Below are 14,652 nucleotides of genomic sequence, written 5' to 3'. Positions count from 1 at the left end.
TTAAAAACAACTTACTAAAAAACGGAAGGTATGAACTTGAATTAAATAATTTGTTTTCAGAAGTGTCGGTATAATTAAAAAACCAAAAAGGTAATATGTGTCTTTCATCAGGTTCAACTTTTAAGAGATCATTCTCGTTTTCAAGGCTTTCCAATTGATTAACACAAAGTACAGGTTCTGTAATATTTGTATTACACAGCGTTCCATTTAATCCATTATATGTCTGAAACATACGAATCACGTATCGTAGTATTTATTTTAAAACTAAATTTTTCATATTTCCACACTTATTATTAAAAGATCTATTTCCAAAATCTTTTCATTCTATTAAAAATATACTTTTGCAAAATTTTACTTCGTAAAAAAATATACATCCGTATAATTTTGTACATTTTATTACAAATGTGCGTTTCGTATATTTTCCACTCTCTTTGACAAAGTTACTTTTTTTAAAATGAATAAAATTCAATGAAATCATTTTCGAAATGAATTTTCAAAATTGAAATGCAAAGTAAGGTACTTACAACACCATCTATCGTATCGTTATAATTAAGAAGTGGCGTTGACGGTTGAGAAGGGCCGTTCTCGTATTTTAAAATAGCCAATTGTTGTACAAACGTTTCCGCGCATTCGCCAAGACCACGTACTTGAATCCAATAAGAATCCACACTTTGATTTGCAACAAGGATAAAATCGACACGCTCGCCTATATTTACATATGTAAGTGGAAAAAAAAAAAAAAGAAAAATAATTACATAATCATGAATTAGTACAATTCATAATAACACAATAAACTAATTAAATAAATCACAAATTTGAAATAATAATTTGAATTTTATCAAACCTGTACTAGATACTATTTTATCCACCGGTTTAGGCTTCACGTTTTCACCATCCTGCGCGATTATAATTAATTTATGTTTCTCGATTCTTAGTTCTGCCAAACAGACTGTGCTGAAAGAGTTAATCATCCGTATTCTATGCCGTTCCCCTTTCTTGACTGTAAATACTTTTAAACTTCCATTAGTAGTTTTACCGGTTTTTAAATTCTAAAAAGAAATTATTAACTTTTTAAATAACTTTCCATCTAGAATATTATTTTATTATTCCATTTAATGGTAAAAAAAAAAAAATAAAATGAAGCTAAATGTTATAAATAATATTTAAAAAATTCAATTACGGTATAATTTCCTAAACCATTTATAAGTATGTTTTGTGCACTCTGTCCTAATATATTATATCTGTAATATCCAGGAAAACGTTCAAATGATAATTCATGTATCCAGTCACTTAAGAATATGACTATTTCATCTTTATCGTACAAATTACGATGCGGATTTTTGCTTGGTGGGTCTTTGACAATAAAACTACCAATTTGTCCGTCCAGCATGTGTGTAGATATATGAGAATGATAAAAATGTGTACCCGAATTTTTCACAACGAAATCATATCTGGAAAAAAAACGTAAAATATTTTACTTTGATTTAACATCAGATATTAAATTTCTACTTATTTTACTTCCTATTTCAATTAATTAATAAGAATTAAATTTAAATATATCGAATACAGTTTTAAGAAAGTGATTAAAAGATAATCCCAAAAATATCTTAATAACAATAATAATAAGTGAAATAATATAAATTCTACCTAAATGTCGAGGAAGATGCAATTGGACATTGTGTAACGTAAGGGACACCATCATAAAATTGAAAACCATTTTGAAAAAGTCCATGCCAATGCATCGTCACTTCCATCCCCATAGCTGCATTTTGCACATCGACTATAACACGATCATTCAAACAAACCTGCGAAGTAATTAGAAAATCTTGTCATTATGTGTTATTATTTAAATATGAAAAAATATAGGGGAAAAAAAAATTCATTTATCCGACATTTTATCATGTACGATACGTTACTTCAATAGGTGGTCCTGGTAATTGCCGATTAATAGGTATTAACGTCTTTTCAATTCCATCTGCCACAATACATTGATTCGATCCTTGTATATCACAAGCACTGTACAATTAATCAATTTTATCATTAAAATTTGTTACTTGAATATTTTATTATTTAAATAATTAATATAACGTGACCAAGATTTAGTTTAATATCAGATCATTTTTATACATTATACAAAAAAAATAAAATGTTTTTAAGAAAAAAAATTTTATATAATGATATATTTTTTATTGTAATTTAATTATAAAACACGTACGGCCCAACTGTTGTATAAAATTCAATATGGAAAACATAATAACAATTTTTAGGCTGCTCGTTATCTGTACAATTCCGCGCGCATTCTTCAGGTGAAGAAAATACTATTGATGAGTATTTAGACTCCTTCCAGGATCCTATGTAAATTAATGTTACTTGAAAGACGCGATATTAAATAAAATATGGCAAATTTTACATATAAAAAGAAAATATAATGATAACTAAAATAAAAAAAGAAGAGAAGAGAGTGATATAAGTGCATATAAGTACAACTGATGTGTATAAATACAAGATTAACGGAATAAATTAAGTGTAATACGTGTACAATGTTTGAGAAATTTCAATTAAACGCTGGTTTACTTACGATAGCTATACGAAAATTGTGTATAAATTAATAGAACAAAAAATACATGAAATTTCATTATGTTTTTAAACATTGAAGATGATGATAAGATTAAAAAATAATTTTTTCATCAATGAAAGTTTGACGATACACAATCTTTTTTCAATCATTTACTATTGAATTTTTCCTATCAAAGCATCAATATATAGAAAAAGTAGAAATGGAATATATAATGGAATATAAATTTATCAGTTAATAGTTTTTTCTAACTATTTATTTCCTTATATTTATTTTGTATTATTTAGTTATTAAATTTTATCATTTGACAATTTTTGTTGTTAATTTTTTTCAAATTATGCCAAGTCAAGGACATTATTTAATGTAAAATCTATCTAAAGTCAAAAAGTACTTAGAATAATTAGTTCAACTTAATTATAGATTATTTATTTCTGAAAAATATAATATAAGTGATACGAGAAATTATTCAGAATTATTAAGATATATAGCGATTGTGTATGATCTTGTTGGGTCTTTTAATAAAGATCTTATAGTAATCTTGGTAACCTTTATGAAAATCACGTTTAATATTTTTAAATAAAATTATATTTTTTGTTGCAATTTTTATACTTGACATTCAGATATTTTTAAAACATTATATACTTGTTATATAATGTTCATATATTCATATGAACCGTTATAAAAAAAAATAAGCATGTATACATATATCTATATATATAATATATATATTATATAATTTCATATATTATCTATTTTCTCTTTATACATACGTTTTAAAATTTCTTAAGAAATAAATTTCTTAACATTTTTCCAAAATTAATTTTAACTGATTTATTTTGCTATTTTGAAATTTTATTACATTTACAATGTACAATGTACAGTCTTGAATTTAAATTTTAGTAATTTAATTAAAATATATATTTTTTATTATTTTGTAATATATATAATAATTATTCATTACATTTCTACAATTTTCATCTTAAAATTTCGTAAAGTTAATTACATTAATTATTTTTCAGTAAAATTTTAATATATATAATTAATATATATAATGTAGGATTAATAATAAACATTTACTCTACGTATATATACATTATTCATATTTACAATGATAACTAAAGAAATAAAGTGATATATTATATCGAGTTTAATTGATAGGAAGTGTTTTTTCGCTTTTTATTTTATCATTCAAATTTAATGTTTAAAAAATATATGAAATAATACATGGAATTGTGAAAAAAAATAAATTAATTTTTTCAATTCAAAAATAATTTAATTTATTGATTATTAATTGATCAATATGTAATATAAATTATTTAAATCGGAGAAAAGTATAGATTTAATAAATTGTTATTTAAATAAAAATTATAAATTACGTTTTATGTTATAATATAATTAAAAAATTAAATTCAGGTTTATCAAATGATTAATACATTTCATTTTATATTCCAGATGTATTATAATTCATGTTGCATAGCAGATGTACATATACATATACGAGATGTTCAAATCTCGTTTAATTTGTTATACATAATCGGACATAAATTATTTATACAAAAAATGCATATATTGTTTACATATCGTGTTGAAAATGCAAACTGTGATATATATTGATGAGTATAAATAAATTTGTTGGATCATTTTTCATATAAAAATACGATAGCACTTCTCTTTAAATTAAAATTTTTAATATATTGAGATTGTTATCAAGAGATTATTTAGATTATTTATTTAAATAAATATCGCATAAACAAAAAAATGGACATATTGAAATAATATTTCGATTCAACGCAAAACATGCGTTATTAATATATTGTAAGAAATCCATTCCCGGCTTTTAAACGTATAAAGATTTACAAAAACTTCTTAACAGTATTTTATACCAGCTGCTATTCAACTTATAGATGAGATCATATCTCATTCTTCGAGGAAGAAGTATTGCCCAGCTTTTTTTTGTTCCAAGTCCTATTAACAATAAAATAAAATAAATTTGACAAAAATGAATATATAAAATATATTTAAAGAAAAAAATTATTTAAAGTAGAAACATACTTTTACAGATTGACTTTTATTAATTCTTGGTCTGAAATTGTTTGGATCTCTTCTAAACGTAATACCTAAAAGTTCTAAAAATCTATTCATTCCATTTAATAAAGACTGTGGACTATGAGCTGTAGTTGCTAAAGATGGAGTACCAGAAAATACAATTACACGATCAGCCAAATATGTAGCCATGATAAAGTCATGTTCTACTACAAATCCTGTTTTCTTTGCATGTAAAATGAACCTAAAATAATGACATGTTTCAATATTTTTTATTCAATATATGATTCTTTAAAATAATAATTCATTAAAATCATGAGTATAAATAATAACAATGTTCAATTTTAATGTTTCAATTTTACCGTTTTATTACTTTAGCAGCAACTAAACGTTGTTCAGAATCCAAATAAGCAGAAGGTTCATCAATTAAATAAACATCGGCAGGTTTTCCAAGACATAAAGCTAAAGCCACTCGTTGTAATTCTCCTCCTGAAAGATTCTGTACTTCCTGATCCATAATATCATCTATTTTTAGTGGTTTCATAACATCTGTTACAAATTGGGGATGAACATAAGCATCCCTAATTTTTTCATGTAATAACTGACGAACAATTCCTTGAGATTTAGGACTAATTTTTTGTGGTTTATAACTAATATGTAATTGAGGAATACTTCCTAAAAAAAAAAATCAAATTCAAAATATAAAATATTATTTGATATAAGATTTTCATTTGATAATATATGATAATTGTATTAAAATATTTTTTAATTACCTGATCCATCATCAGGTGGTAAGTTACCAGCTAACATTCTAATGAATGTTGTCTTTCCTGTTCCATTTTCACCAAGTAACACAAGAATTTCTGAGTCAGTAAATTGACCTTTTTCAACATTTAATTTAAAAGAGCCCATTGTTTTCGTCATCGCAGGATATTCGTAATGATTCATGCGTTTGACTTCTTCTTCTGTTGCACTTTCTGCGACTTTAAATACGAGAGATTCCTCACGGAACCTTAAATTTTCTGTTGGCACGAAACCATCAAGGAAAATATTTATACCTTCTCTAACAGAAAAGGGCATAGTAACAACACCATATGCTCCAGGAACACCATAAAGACAACAAATAAAATCAGACAAATAGTCTAAAACCGATAAGTCATGTTCCACTACTATTATAAACCTGTTAAATTTTAATGATATTTTATATAAGTAAAAAATTTTTATTTCATTACATTAATTATTAATATCACTTACTTATCGGGATGAATAAGAGATCGAATCGTCAAAGCTGCGTTAAGACGTTGTTTTACATCTAAATATGAAGATGGTTCATCAAACATAAAAATATCTCCATTTTGAATGCATACCATAGCACATGCAAAACGTTGAAGTTCTCCACCAGAAAGTGCATCAATACCTCTATCGCGTATATGCATTAAATCTAAAAAAAGTTAATAATTCTATTAATAAAAATTAATTTTTTTTATCTGACTTTAATCATTTTATCAATTTCTTTAAAATATTTTAAAAATACAAATCTTTAAAACAATTATATAAATTTACCTAACATTTCACAAATTTCTAATTGATTTTTACACTCATCTTTTTTGTCTAAAAGCTGTTGTACAGTGCCTTTTACAGCTTTAGGAATTTGATCTACATATTGAGGTTTAATAAGAGCTTTTAAATCATCTTCCAAAATTTTGGTAAAATAATTTTGCAATTCACTACCTCTAAAATGACTTAATATTTCTGTCCAATCTGGTGGATCCTGTATTAAACCATAATAAAAAAAAAAAAAAATTAAATGTAGAGAATAAAATAAATCACATGAAGAAAATATGTATTATACATACAGAAAATCGACCTAAATTGGGCTTTTGCTTGCCTGCTAAAATTTTAAGAGCAGTTGATTTTCCAATTCCATTAGTTCCAACTAAACCTAATACTTCTCCAGGTCTTGGAATAGGCAGTCTATGTAGTTTAAATGAATTCTTTGAATAACGATGTGTAGTTTCTTTTTCTAAATTACTAGGAAGATTAATGATAGATATTGCCTCAAATGGACATTTCTAAAAATAAAATAATAAATTATTAATATATATTATAATTATAATATATTATTAATATAACTTATTAATATATTTTTAAAACATTTTTTAACATTTAATTATTAATTTAATTATTAATGTACATGTATTATTATTGTTATTGTTATCATTATTATTATTATTATTATTAATGAACATATACAATTAATTTAAATATAATATTACATTATATGTTTTTATTAATAAGTAATTGAAGTTCAATTTTAAATTATTAATTAATAACATTAATTTATTGCTTAAAAAATATTAATTAATTTTAAAATTATTTTCATATACATTAAATATATTTTTAAAATTTTAATAGTAATAATATTATTTATTATACCTTGACACATATACCACATCCAATACATAGTTCTTCGGATATTGATGCTATCTTACTATTTGGATTAACTTCTATGCAAAGTTTTCCCATTCTTACAACTGGACAAGATCTTTTGCATTCTTGTCTGCATCGTTTTGGTTTACACTTATCAGAATTGACAATAGCAATACGAGTCAATCGATCAGTTTCCTCCATTGATTTTTTTGGTGGCATGATGGTAAAATATTTACCTGTCTGAAAGTGTTATTACAAAACTTAAATTTAATAACAGAATAATTAAAATCTATTAACTCCATTAATTTTTTAACATTGAATTAAATGTTAAATTAAAATAAAAACAATATTAAATTAAAAAAAATAATATATATAAATATTAAAATTATAGATATAGATTTTTATATAAATACAAAAAATGTAAAATAAACCATTTAAAAATATACACAAAAAATCAAAATACATATAATGTATTAAAAATAATTGAAAATTGTATTATATTTTAGAATTTTAATATATTTATATTGCATATTATATTTTGATAACAATCAAATAATCTTTTAATGTTTCAAAGCTTCTTTTTAATAATAAAATAGTTAAATTACTTAAAAAGTAATTCAACATATGTTCTTCTTAAATCCTATCAGGAACAAATAATCACTCCTTCAATTAGGGTATAAAATGAAAGACACTATATTGATATTAAACATATTATACAATAATTTCCATATATTTTCATTTAGTCAAAATGTTTAATACATGAAAATACAATTCTTAATATTACCACGAGTTCCTAACCTCAAGTAATTAATAATAAAACATGCTAATATAATAATACTTCATAAATATATCGCATATTTGGTAAAAATAATTTTTTCGAAATATATTATTCTATTACTTCATAATATTTAATGCAGACGTGTACAAGTATATACCTGTCAAAACCAAAAACGTGGAGGAAACTCCTTTATAAGCTTTTCGAAGGAGCTTCCGTACTCGTACACCACCACATGCCCGAACTTCAATCATAGAATGTTGAAATGTAGATTATGCACTCAATGAAATATAAATATTTTTTTAAATTTTCTATATATTATAATAATTATACAATTTTCTCAACTAATAAAACTTTTATATTTTTAATCTATGAATTACATATTGTTATAAAAATATATATATAATTTAGTTTACTGCAGTGATTTTTAACAAATTTTATAAGTTATGTACAATTGTCATTACTCATAAATTATATATAAATTATATCTTATTTTCAATATTTTTTTTACATTTTTACAAACATAAATAAAGTAACTCATAATTATAATATAAAAAAAACATACGCACAATAAAATGAATTGAACAAAATTGTTACAAATTTGACTTTTCGGGTGTTTCCAAAAATTGTTTGCAATATACGCCATCTAAGTTGGTATATTGCATCTCTCATGAAGCATTATAAAGATTTATTCTGAAGTTTTAAGCATAGGATAATAGAAATTATATACTTATTTCTTCTGATTTTGTAGTGAGTATTGTCTCAAAATAATATAGTTTTATTTTTTTGAGACATTAGTTTTTGGTATTTTTAACAATATATTATTGATATACATGAACAGATATTAGCTTAACCATATTTGATTTTAAAACAGGTGTCATATGATAGTTCTTGATATGTTTTTTTATTTATAAAGTAGAATTTAGTTATGATTGTTAAATATTAATATATCAAAATGTATTTTAATACTTATAACCTATATATATCGTTATACGTAAGAATTTTCTGTTTATATATATTAATTTTTAGAAACTTATATGTTAAACTTATATAAAAAATGGCGGTTTTATGTAAACATTTCTTTCTTTTACAAATCTTTAAATTCCTTGTTAAAATTTATTATTATTTTTGTATTAAAATATTTTTATAAAATTTTTATAAATATATTGTAATTATATTTCGTTTTTACAATTTAATATTCAGTAATGTTTAAATTAACTTTCAATTTTAAAAAATAGTTAATAGTTTTTAAAAAAAAAATATTTTTATATTATATTTTTTTTGTATATTTAAAATTTATTCAAAATTTTTCAATTATTTATTTTTTATCGTTTTTTAATTAATTTTGGATTTTATGTATAAATATGTATATATTAATATATTGATATATATTTTTAATTTATATTATATATAGCTATTACATTAAGTGGAATGGAGCGAAGTATTCATGAAATGTTGAAAGATGCTCCATCTTTAAATGATAGTGATAGTGCAGTTCATAGTGGAACCCCTCCACCTCATGTACCAAATAATTGCAATAATGATAGCCAACCTAGACCAGCTACAATAAATTTAACTTTGGGTAGTCCTACATCTCAAATGTGTAAGTGTAATATTTGTTATTCAAATATAATGTAATAAACTATTTATATAACTTCATTTTGAAACTATCAAAGTATTTTTACATATTTTATAGCTATAACAGTATCTCCAAATACACCCATTCAAAATGGTGATACACAAACAATGCGTACTGCTCAAAGTAAAATTGAAAGCATTAAAAATTGGAGTATTTCTACATATAAGTGTACAAGACAACTGATGTATGAAAAACTTGGAAAAACATCCCGTACAGTAGATTCAGGTAAGTTTTATGAAATATAATTCAATATAATTATTTTTTTTTATTATATAATTATAATATCTTTTTGTTTATAGAACTTGAAACCCAAATTGAGTTATTAAGAGATACTCAAAGAAAGTATTGTAATGTTTTACGGTTATCAAGAGCATTAGCTTCTCATTTTCATCATGTTGTTCAAACTCAACATGCTTTAGGAGAAGCATTCTCTGAGCTAGCACAGAAATCTCCAGAATTACAAGAAGAATTTTTATATAATTCAGAAACTCAAAGAAATTTAACTAAAAATGGTGAAACATTATTAGGGGCCTTAAATTTTTTTGTTTCTTCAGTAAATACACTTTGTAATAAAACTATTGAAGATACATTATTTACAGTACGGCAATATGAAACAGCAAGGTAATTATTAATGTTATTTGAAAAATTATATATATCTTCTAAATATTTATAAGTAAAAAATATTTGAATACAGAGCAAAATGTTTGATTACAGAATAGAATATGATGCCTATAGGACAGATCTTGAAGCATTAGCACAAGTAACAAAAAACGATAGTAGCAATGCAGCAAGATTAGAAGCAGCACAGGCTAATTATGAAGAACATAAACAAAATTTTGAAAAATTAAGATCAGATGTTTCGATTAAACTTAAATTTTTAGATGAAAATAGAGTATGTTTTTTCTATTTGATTATGTTAAAATATTGTATGTTATAAAATTTTTTTATTTTTATTACAGATCAAGGTAATGCACAAACAATTATTATTATTTCACAATGCAGTATCTGCTTATTTTTCTGGAAATCAAACTGCACTGGAAGCCACACTGAAACAATTTAATATAAAGGTTAAATCTCCAAATTCATCTTTACCATCATGGCTTGAACAGTAGTTACATTAGAAGAAATAAATTTAAATAATCAGATAAACATGAATAAAAAATACATTCGTCCATACGAATTTTTCCTCAAAAATGAAAGGGAATTACAAAATAGAATGACTAAAAATTTTCAAAAACATACTAAAAAACACTGCTATCAAGTAATTTATCAAGTTCAATAATTTTTGGAACAAGAATGAATTATCATAAAAAAATAGACTGAATTTTTTTTAAATTCTGCTTTAAATATCGGCCAGTATCTGTGATACATGGCATATGAATCTTAATTATATAAATCTATGCAACAATTAAGAACATCTATTGTAACATCATTTGTTCTCTTTATTCAATAGTGATGCTTACAAAACAAGGCAATAGATATTTAATTTTTATATTTGACTTCTTAGAGAAGTTCTAATGTAAATACATACATGAATTATATACTGAGCTTTGAATTTTATGGTATGTACAAAACAATATTTTGATTGTTTACCTATATTACATTTTGCATCAATTTAATGAATGTTTGGTAATGAATTATTTGATTAAATTTAATTATTTAGTTAAATTTAATGAAAAAATTTGCAATTAAATAATTCTAATATTTTTCATTCCATTTTAAATATTAAGTGGATTTTAATTAAGGTTTTTCTAATGACTAAACAAAAGTGTATTCCTTATTTATATATATTTATTTATATTATAAAATTTAACATAATTAAAAAAATTCCATGTGAATTTTTAGTACTTCCAAGTGTACAGGATATTCATAAAAAGTTATATAAAATGTTAAAAATATATGATATTAATTAAAATTAATAAAAAAGTATTAATATTTAATAAATAAATCCAGCAATGTTATAAATATTTAAATTTTTTATTTATTTATAAATATATTTAAAAAATATATGTAATATATGTTTATATACATATATAATATAGAGATTAAAACATTGAATAGAAAATTATATTCAATCTATGATTTTCATATAAATATGGCAATTTTCTTAAAACATATATTATAATATTTGATAAATGAAATTTACAATTTGCAAATAATATTTGGATTTATGTATATTAAACAATCTTATTTATTTTAATAAGTATGACATTAATACAATAATTTATGAACATTCTGTACATTTTATTTATTATATTTAAGTATTAATTTTGTTTATTATTTTGTTATATTAGTTTTTATATTAAAAGCAAATGTTATTTTTTGAAAAAAATAGATGTGAATCACATGTTTACAGTTTACAGCCTAAATATATTTTTAAAATAATGGTACTTTCTTTGTGCAATTATATAATATTTGTATAAAATTGCTTATAAATATGTTCACTTAAGTTTTTAAATTATTAATTAGTTTTTATTTATTAATATCAAAAATAATCTATGATTATAACAGAAGTATAAATCTATACAAAAAAAATTATTTTTAATATATTAAAGGATAATATGTAATTTAATTCAATTTAGAAAATTTTTCGAAATATTTCAAAGTATTTCAATACAGAAAATATAAATTTATTTGTTTATAGTAGTATTTTTTCATTAAAAAAATAATCTATTTTGATTAATACATTTAAATAAAATAAAAAGAAAATATAACTGTTGCAAAACAGATTCAAACTAGTCATATATTTTAAGTGAATAAAGATCAAATGAATTTGAATCATGACTTTATATACTTTCATATACATTGACATTATTTATACAAATATTTTTTTTGAAACAGCAATATATATTATATATATTGAAACATTATAAATCATTACGCTTCGTGAATAGAAAATTTTTAGTATAAATATAACAAATATATGTACATTGTCATTATTGTTTGTTGCTTATACTTAAAGTTTACACTGACATTGATAATAACTTAAACCGTAAAAATAAATCTATTAGTATTATGATATCATCAAAACATTTTATCATATGTTTTCAAATCAACTCTTCCAATGTGATCATCATATAGATTTTCAAATACACACACACATTTATATATATATATATATAAATGAATTATATATTATATATTGAATATGTGTATAATTCATTATATTTTTCTAATTTTTGCGAATTAAATCAATATTTATTTATAAAGCAAAAATTATGATTCATGACGTGATATTTTAATATTATAATTTAAATTAACTTTATATAATTTCTAATTCAATTTTTTTATCATTTACTATAATTTTATATTCTATTATTTAATAGATTTTTTTAGAATGTTTAGATCAATAAAGATAAATATTGTAATTAAAATAAAATCTTATATTTATTAAATAGGAATAAGATTGAAAAGTAACATGAAATAACTTGAAATATACAGTTAAAGCACTTTTTAATTTATAAAACATATTGTAGCTACTATATTATGTTCCTAATCATGATGTTATTGTGTGTATATTATGTGTATACAAACTCCAAACAATAAATGAATGCTTATATATCTTGTTTTTTATAGAATTTTTGTTAATTACTAGTACCATTTTTATCTAAATATCAAATTTTTATTTAAAAATTAAAAGTATATTTATATTAAAAAATATTAATTACATAAAAGTAAATATGAAATATTTTATATATTTATTATTTCCATAGAATATAAATGTTTTGTAATATATCAATGTAAATAATAGTAAATAATAAATGCATATTAATTAAACAATTTAAAATAGTTTGTACAAGAAAATAATTTCTAAAAATACAATAAAAAATCTACTTGATTTATAAAATTGACTACCTAGTACTTTCTGAATTTTGATCTTTTTGAGCCACTTCAAATGCTGCTTGAGCTTTTTGAAATTCTTCCACATTTTTTAAAGCAATAGTACGTTGTACATCCATAAATATTTCCATTATTTTATGATTTGCATTGATATGTTTGCCCGAACAATTTTCTATACATTGAACCTATAAAATAAAGAAATATAAATATTATGATATAACTATATAATATACTATAATAGAAACAAATTTATAATATATACATTTTTTTTTGTATATATAATTATGTTAACATTTTTCAATTGTAATAAATATATATTTCATAAATAAAATCAATAATATAATATAAATCTAACCATTATGAGAACACACCTCTTCTGTAGATATATCTCTTGACATAAATGTATTTACACAAGTTTTAAAACATGTTTCAGACATTTGATTAAATAAAAGTTGAAAGTCTTTCATCTATAAAAATAACATTAATAAATAAAAATATGATTTTTATCACTATTTTTGAATGCATCATATAAAATAGGTTAGAAATAAATAGTTGATTTATCAATATAAATTATTAATATTTAAGTACATTTCTAATAACCATGGCATCCATATTTGAATTGTTTATTTTAATTTTCAATTTAAATAATAAATTTACAATGTTTTAATATTTGCCGGTTTCACTTATATTCAAGTTATATCACGTGAGTTTACTTTAAATTAATAAGAATATTAATATCGATTATCGGTATATTTTGATCGATTTTTTTCAAACATTAAAAAAAAGAAAAAATAAATAATCTTAATTAAAGATTATTAATAAATGAGATAATAATTTAATTTTTTAATATCATAATTTACATAGCTTTTCTCGAAATACATTAATAGCAAATAAAAAAATTTTAAATAGAAACATATATTTCTTTATTAAAATATTATTAAATGTTAAAAATACAAAATATGTTATATTATTTGATTATATTTTATTATTGCTATTTATTCTTTTAAGAATATATATAAATTAAAATTATTTTTTAAAAATATACAATTCTTTTATCATATTCTTTATTTTTTCACATTTTTAAGATAAATATTTCAAAATTTATATTCTATATGAATATATATAATAAAAATATTTTTTATATTTAATTTTATTTCATAAAATAAAATTTAATTATAAATGTACGAAAATACATTATTATAAATAAACATCAATTTTTATTTAAAAAAGAAATTATAATTTTTAAATTTGTTTTTTAATATATATTTATATTTGTATAATTATTAAGGATAATTACTAGAGAGGTCTATGTAATATTTACTATATATTAAATGCATACTTAGAAATAAA

The 14,652-nt window shown here is 21.5% G+C and overlaps 4 protein-coding genes across 5 annotated transcripts in view; 1 reads left to right on the top strand and 3 right to left on the bottom strand.

The window, feature by feature from the left end:
• The window catches only part of LOC108001912 (uncharacterized), a 164,417-nt gene extending 161,662 nt beyond the window's left edge, over positions 1-2,755 (bottom strand). The window contains exons 1-8 of one of the 2 annotated variants that reach the window (XM_017063230.3): positions 2,579-2,755; positions 2,216-2,351; positions 1,917-2,016; positions 1,648-1,805; positions 1,181-1,451; positions 845-1,049; positions 525-706; positions 16-223 (exon numbers count right to left, since the gene is read on the bottom strand). In XM_017063230.3, the coding sequence (XP_016918719.2) occupies positions 16-223; positions 525-706; positions 845-1,049; positions 1,181-1,451; positions 1,648-1,805; positions 1,917-2,016; positions 2,216-2,351; positions 2,579-2,651 (1,333 nt within the window). In that variant the 5' untranslated portion in view covers positions 2,652-2,755. The remainder of the gene's footprint in view (positions 1-15; positions 224-524; positions 707-844; positions 1,050-1,180; positions 1,452-1,647; positions 1,806-1,916; positions 2,017-2,215; positions 2,352-2,578) is intronic. The other variant, XM_062073090.1, reaches the window with a different exon arrangement.
• A 1,259-nt stretch (positions 2,756-4,014) lies between these two features.
• Positions 4,015-8,140, bottom strand: LOC108001932 (protein Pixie). The gene is made up of 9 exons (XM_017063262.3): positions 7,984-8,140; positions 7,055-7,288; positions 6,475-6,690; positions 6,182-6,389; positions 5,873-6,059; positions 5,392-5,798; positions 4,981-5,293; positions 4,628-4,862; positions 4,015-4,540 (listed from the first exon to the last, which is right to left on the bottom strand). Exons 2-9 carry the CDS (start codon positions 7,265-7,267, stop codon positions 4,493-4,495), a joined length of 1,827 nt encoding a protein of 608 aa, XP_016918751.1. The 5' UTR covers positions 7,268-7,288; positions 7,984-8,140; the 3' UTR covers positions 4,015-4,492.
• A 284-nt stretch (positions 8,141-8,424) lies between these two features.
• Positions 8,425-10,656, top strand: LOC108001872 (arfaptin-2). The gene is made up of 6 exons (XM_017063145.3): positions 8,425-8,573; positions 9,238-9,426; positions 9,520-9,687; positions 9,762-10,083; positions 10,177-10,354; positions 10,422-10,656. The coding sequence occupies exons 2-6, from the start codon at positions 9,255-9,257 to the stop codon at positions 10,572-10,574; spliced, it is 993 nt and encodes a 330-aa protein (XP_016918634.1). The 5' UTR covers positions 8,425-8,573; positions 9,238-9,254; the 3' UTR covers positions 10,575-10,656.
• A 2,485-nt stretch (positions 10,657-13,141) lies between these two features.
• On the bottom strand, positions 13,142-14,051 carry LOC108001873 (mitochondrial import inner membrane translocase subunit Tim10B-like). The gene is made up of 3 exons (XM_017063146.3): positions 13,891-14,051; positions 13,674-13,769; positions 13,142-13,487 (listed from the first exon to the last, which is right to left on the bottom strand). Exons 1-3 carry the CDS (start codon positions 13,912-13,914, stop codon positions 13,314-13,316), a joined length of 294 nt encoding a protein of 97 aa, XP_016918635.3. The 5' UTR covers positions 13,915-14,051; the 3' UTR covers positions 13,142-13,313.
• Between the last annotated feature and the right edge of the window lie 601 nt (positions 14,052-14,652).

Source organism: Apis cerana, linkage group LG3 (assembly GCF_029169275.1).
Source record: "Apis cerana isolate GH-2021 linkage group LG3, AcerK_1.0, whole genome shotgun sequence".
Taxonomy (NCBI): domain Eukaryota; kingdom Metazoa; phylum Arthropoda; class Insecta; order Hymenoptera; family Apidae; genus Apis; species Apis cerana.
The sequence above is the reverse complement of the archived record's forward strand: the minus strand, read 5'-3'. Positions and strand labels throughout refer to the sequence as shown.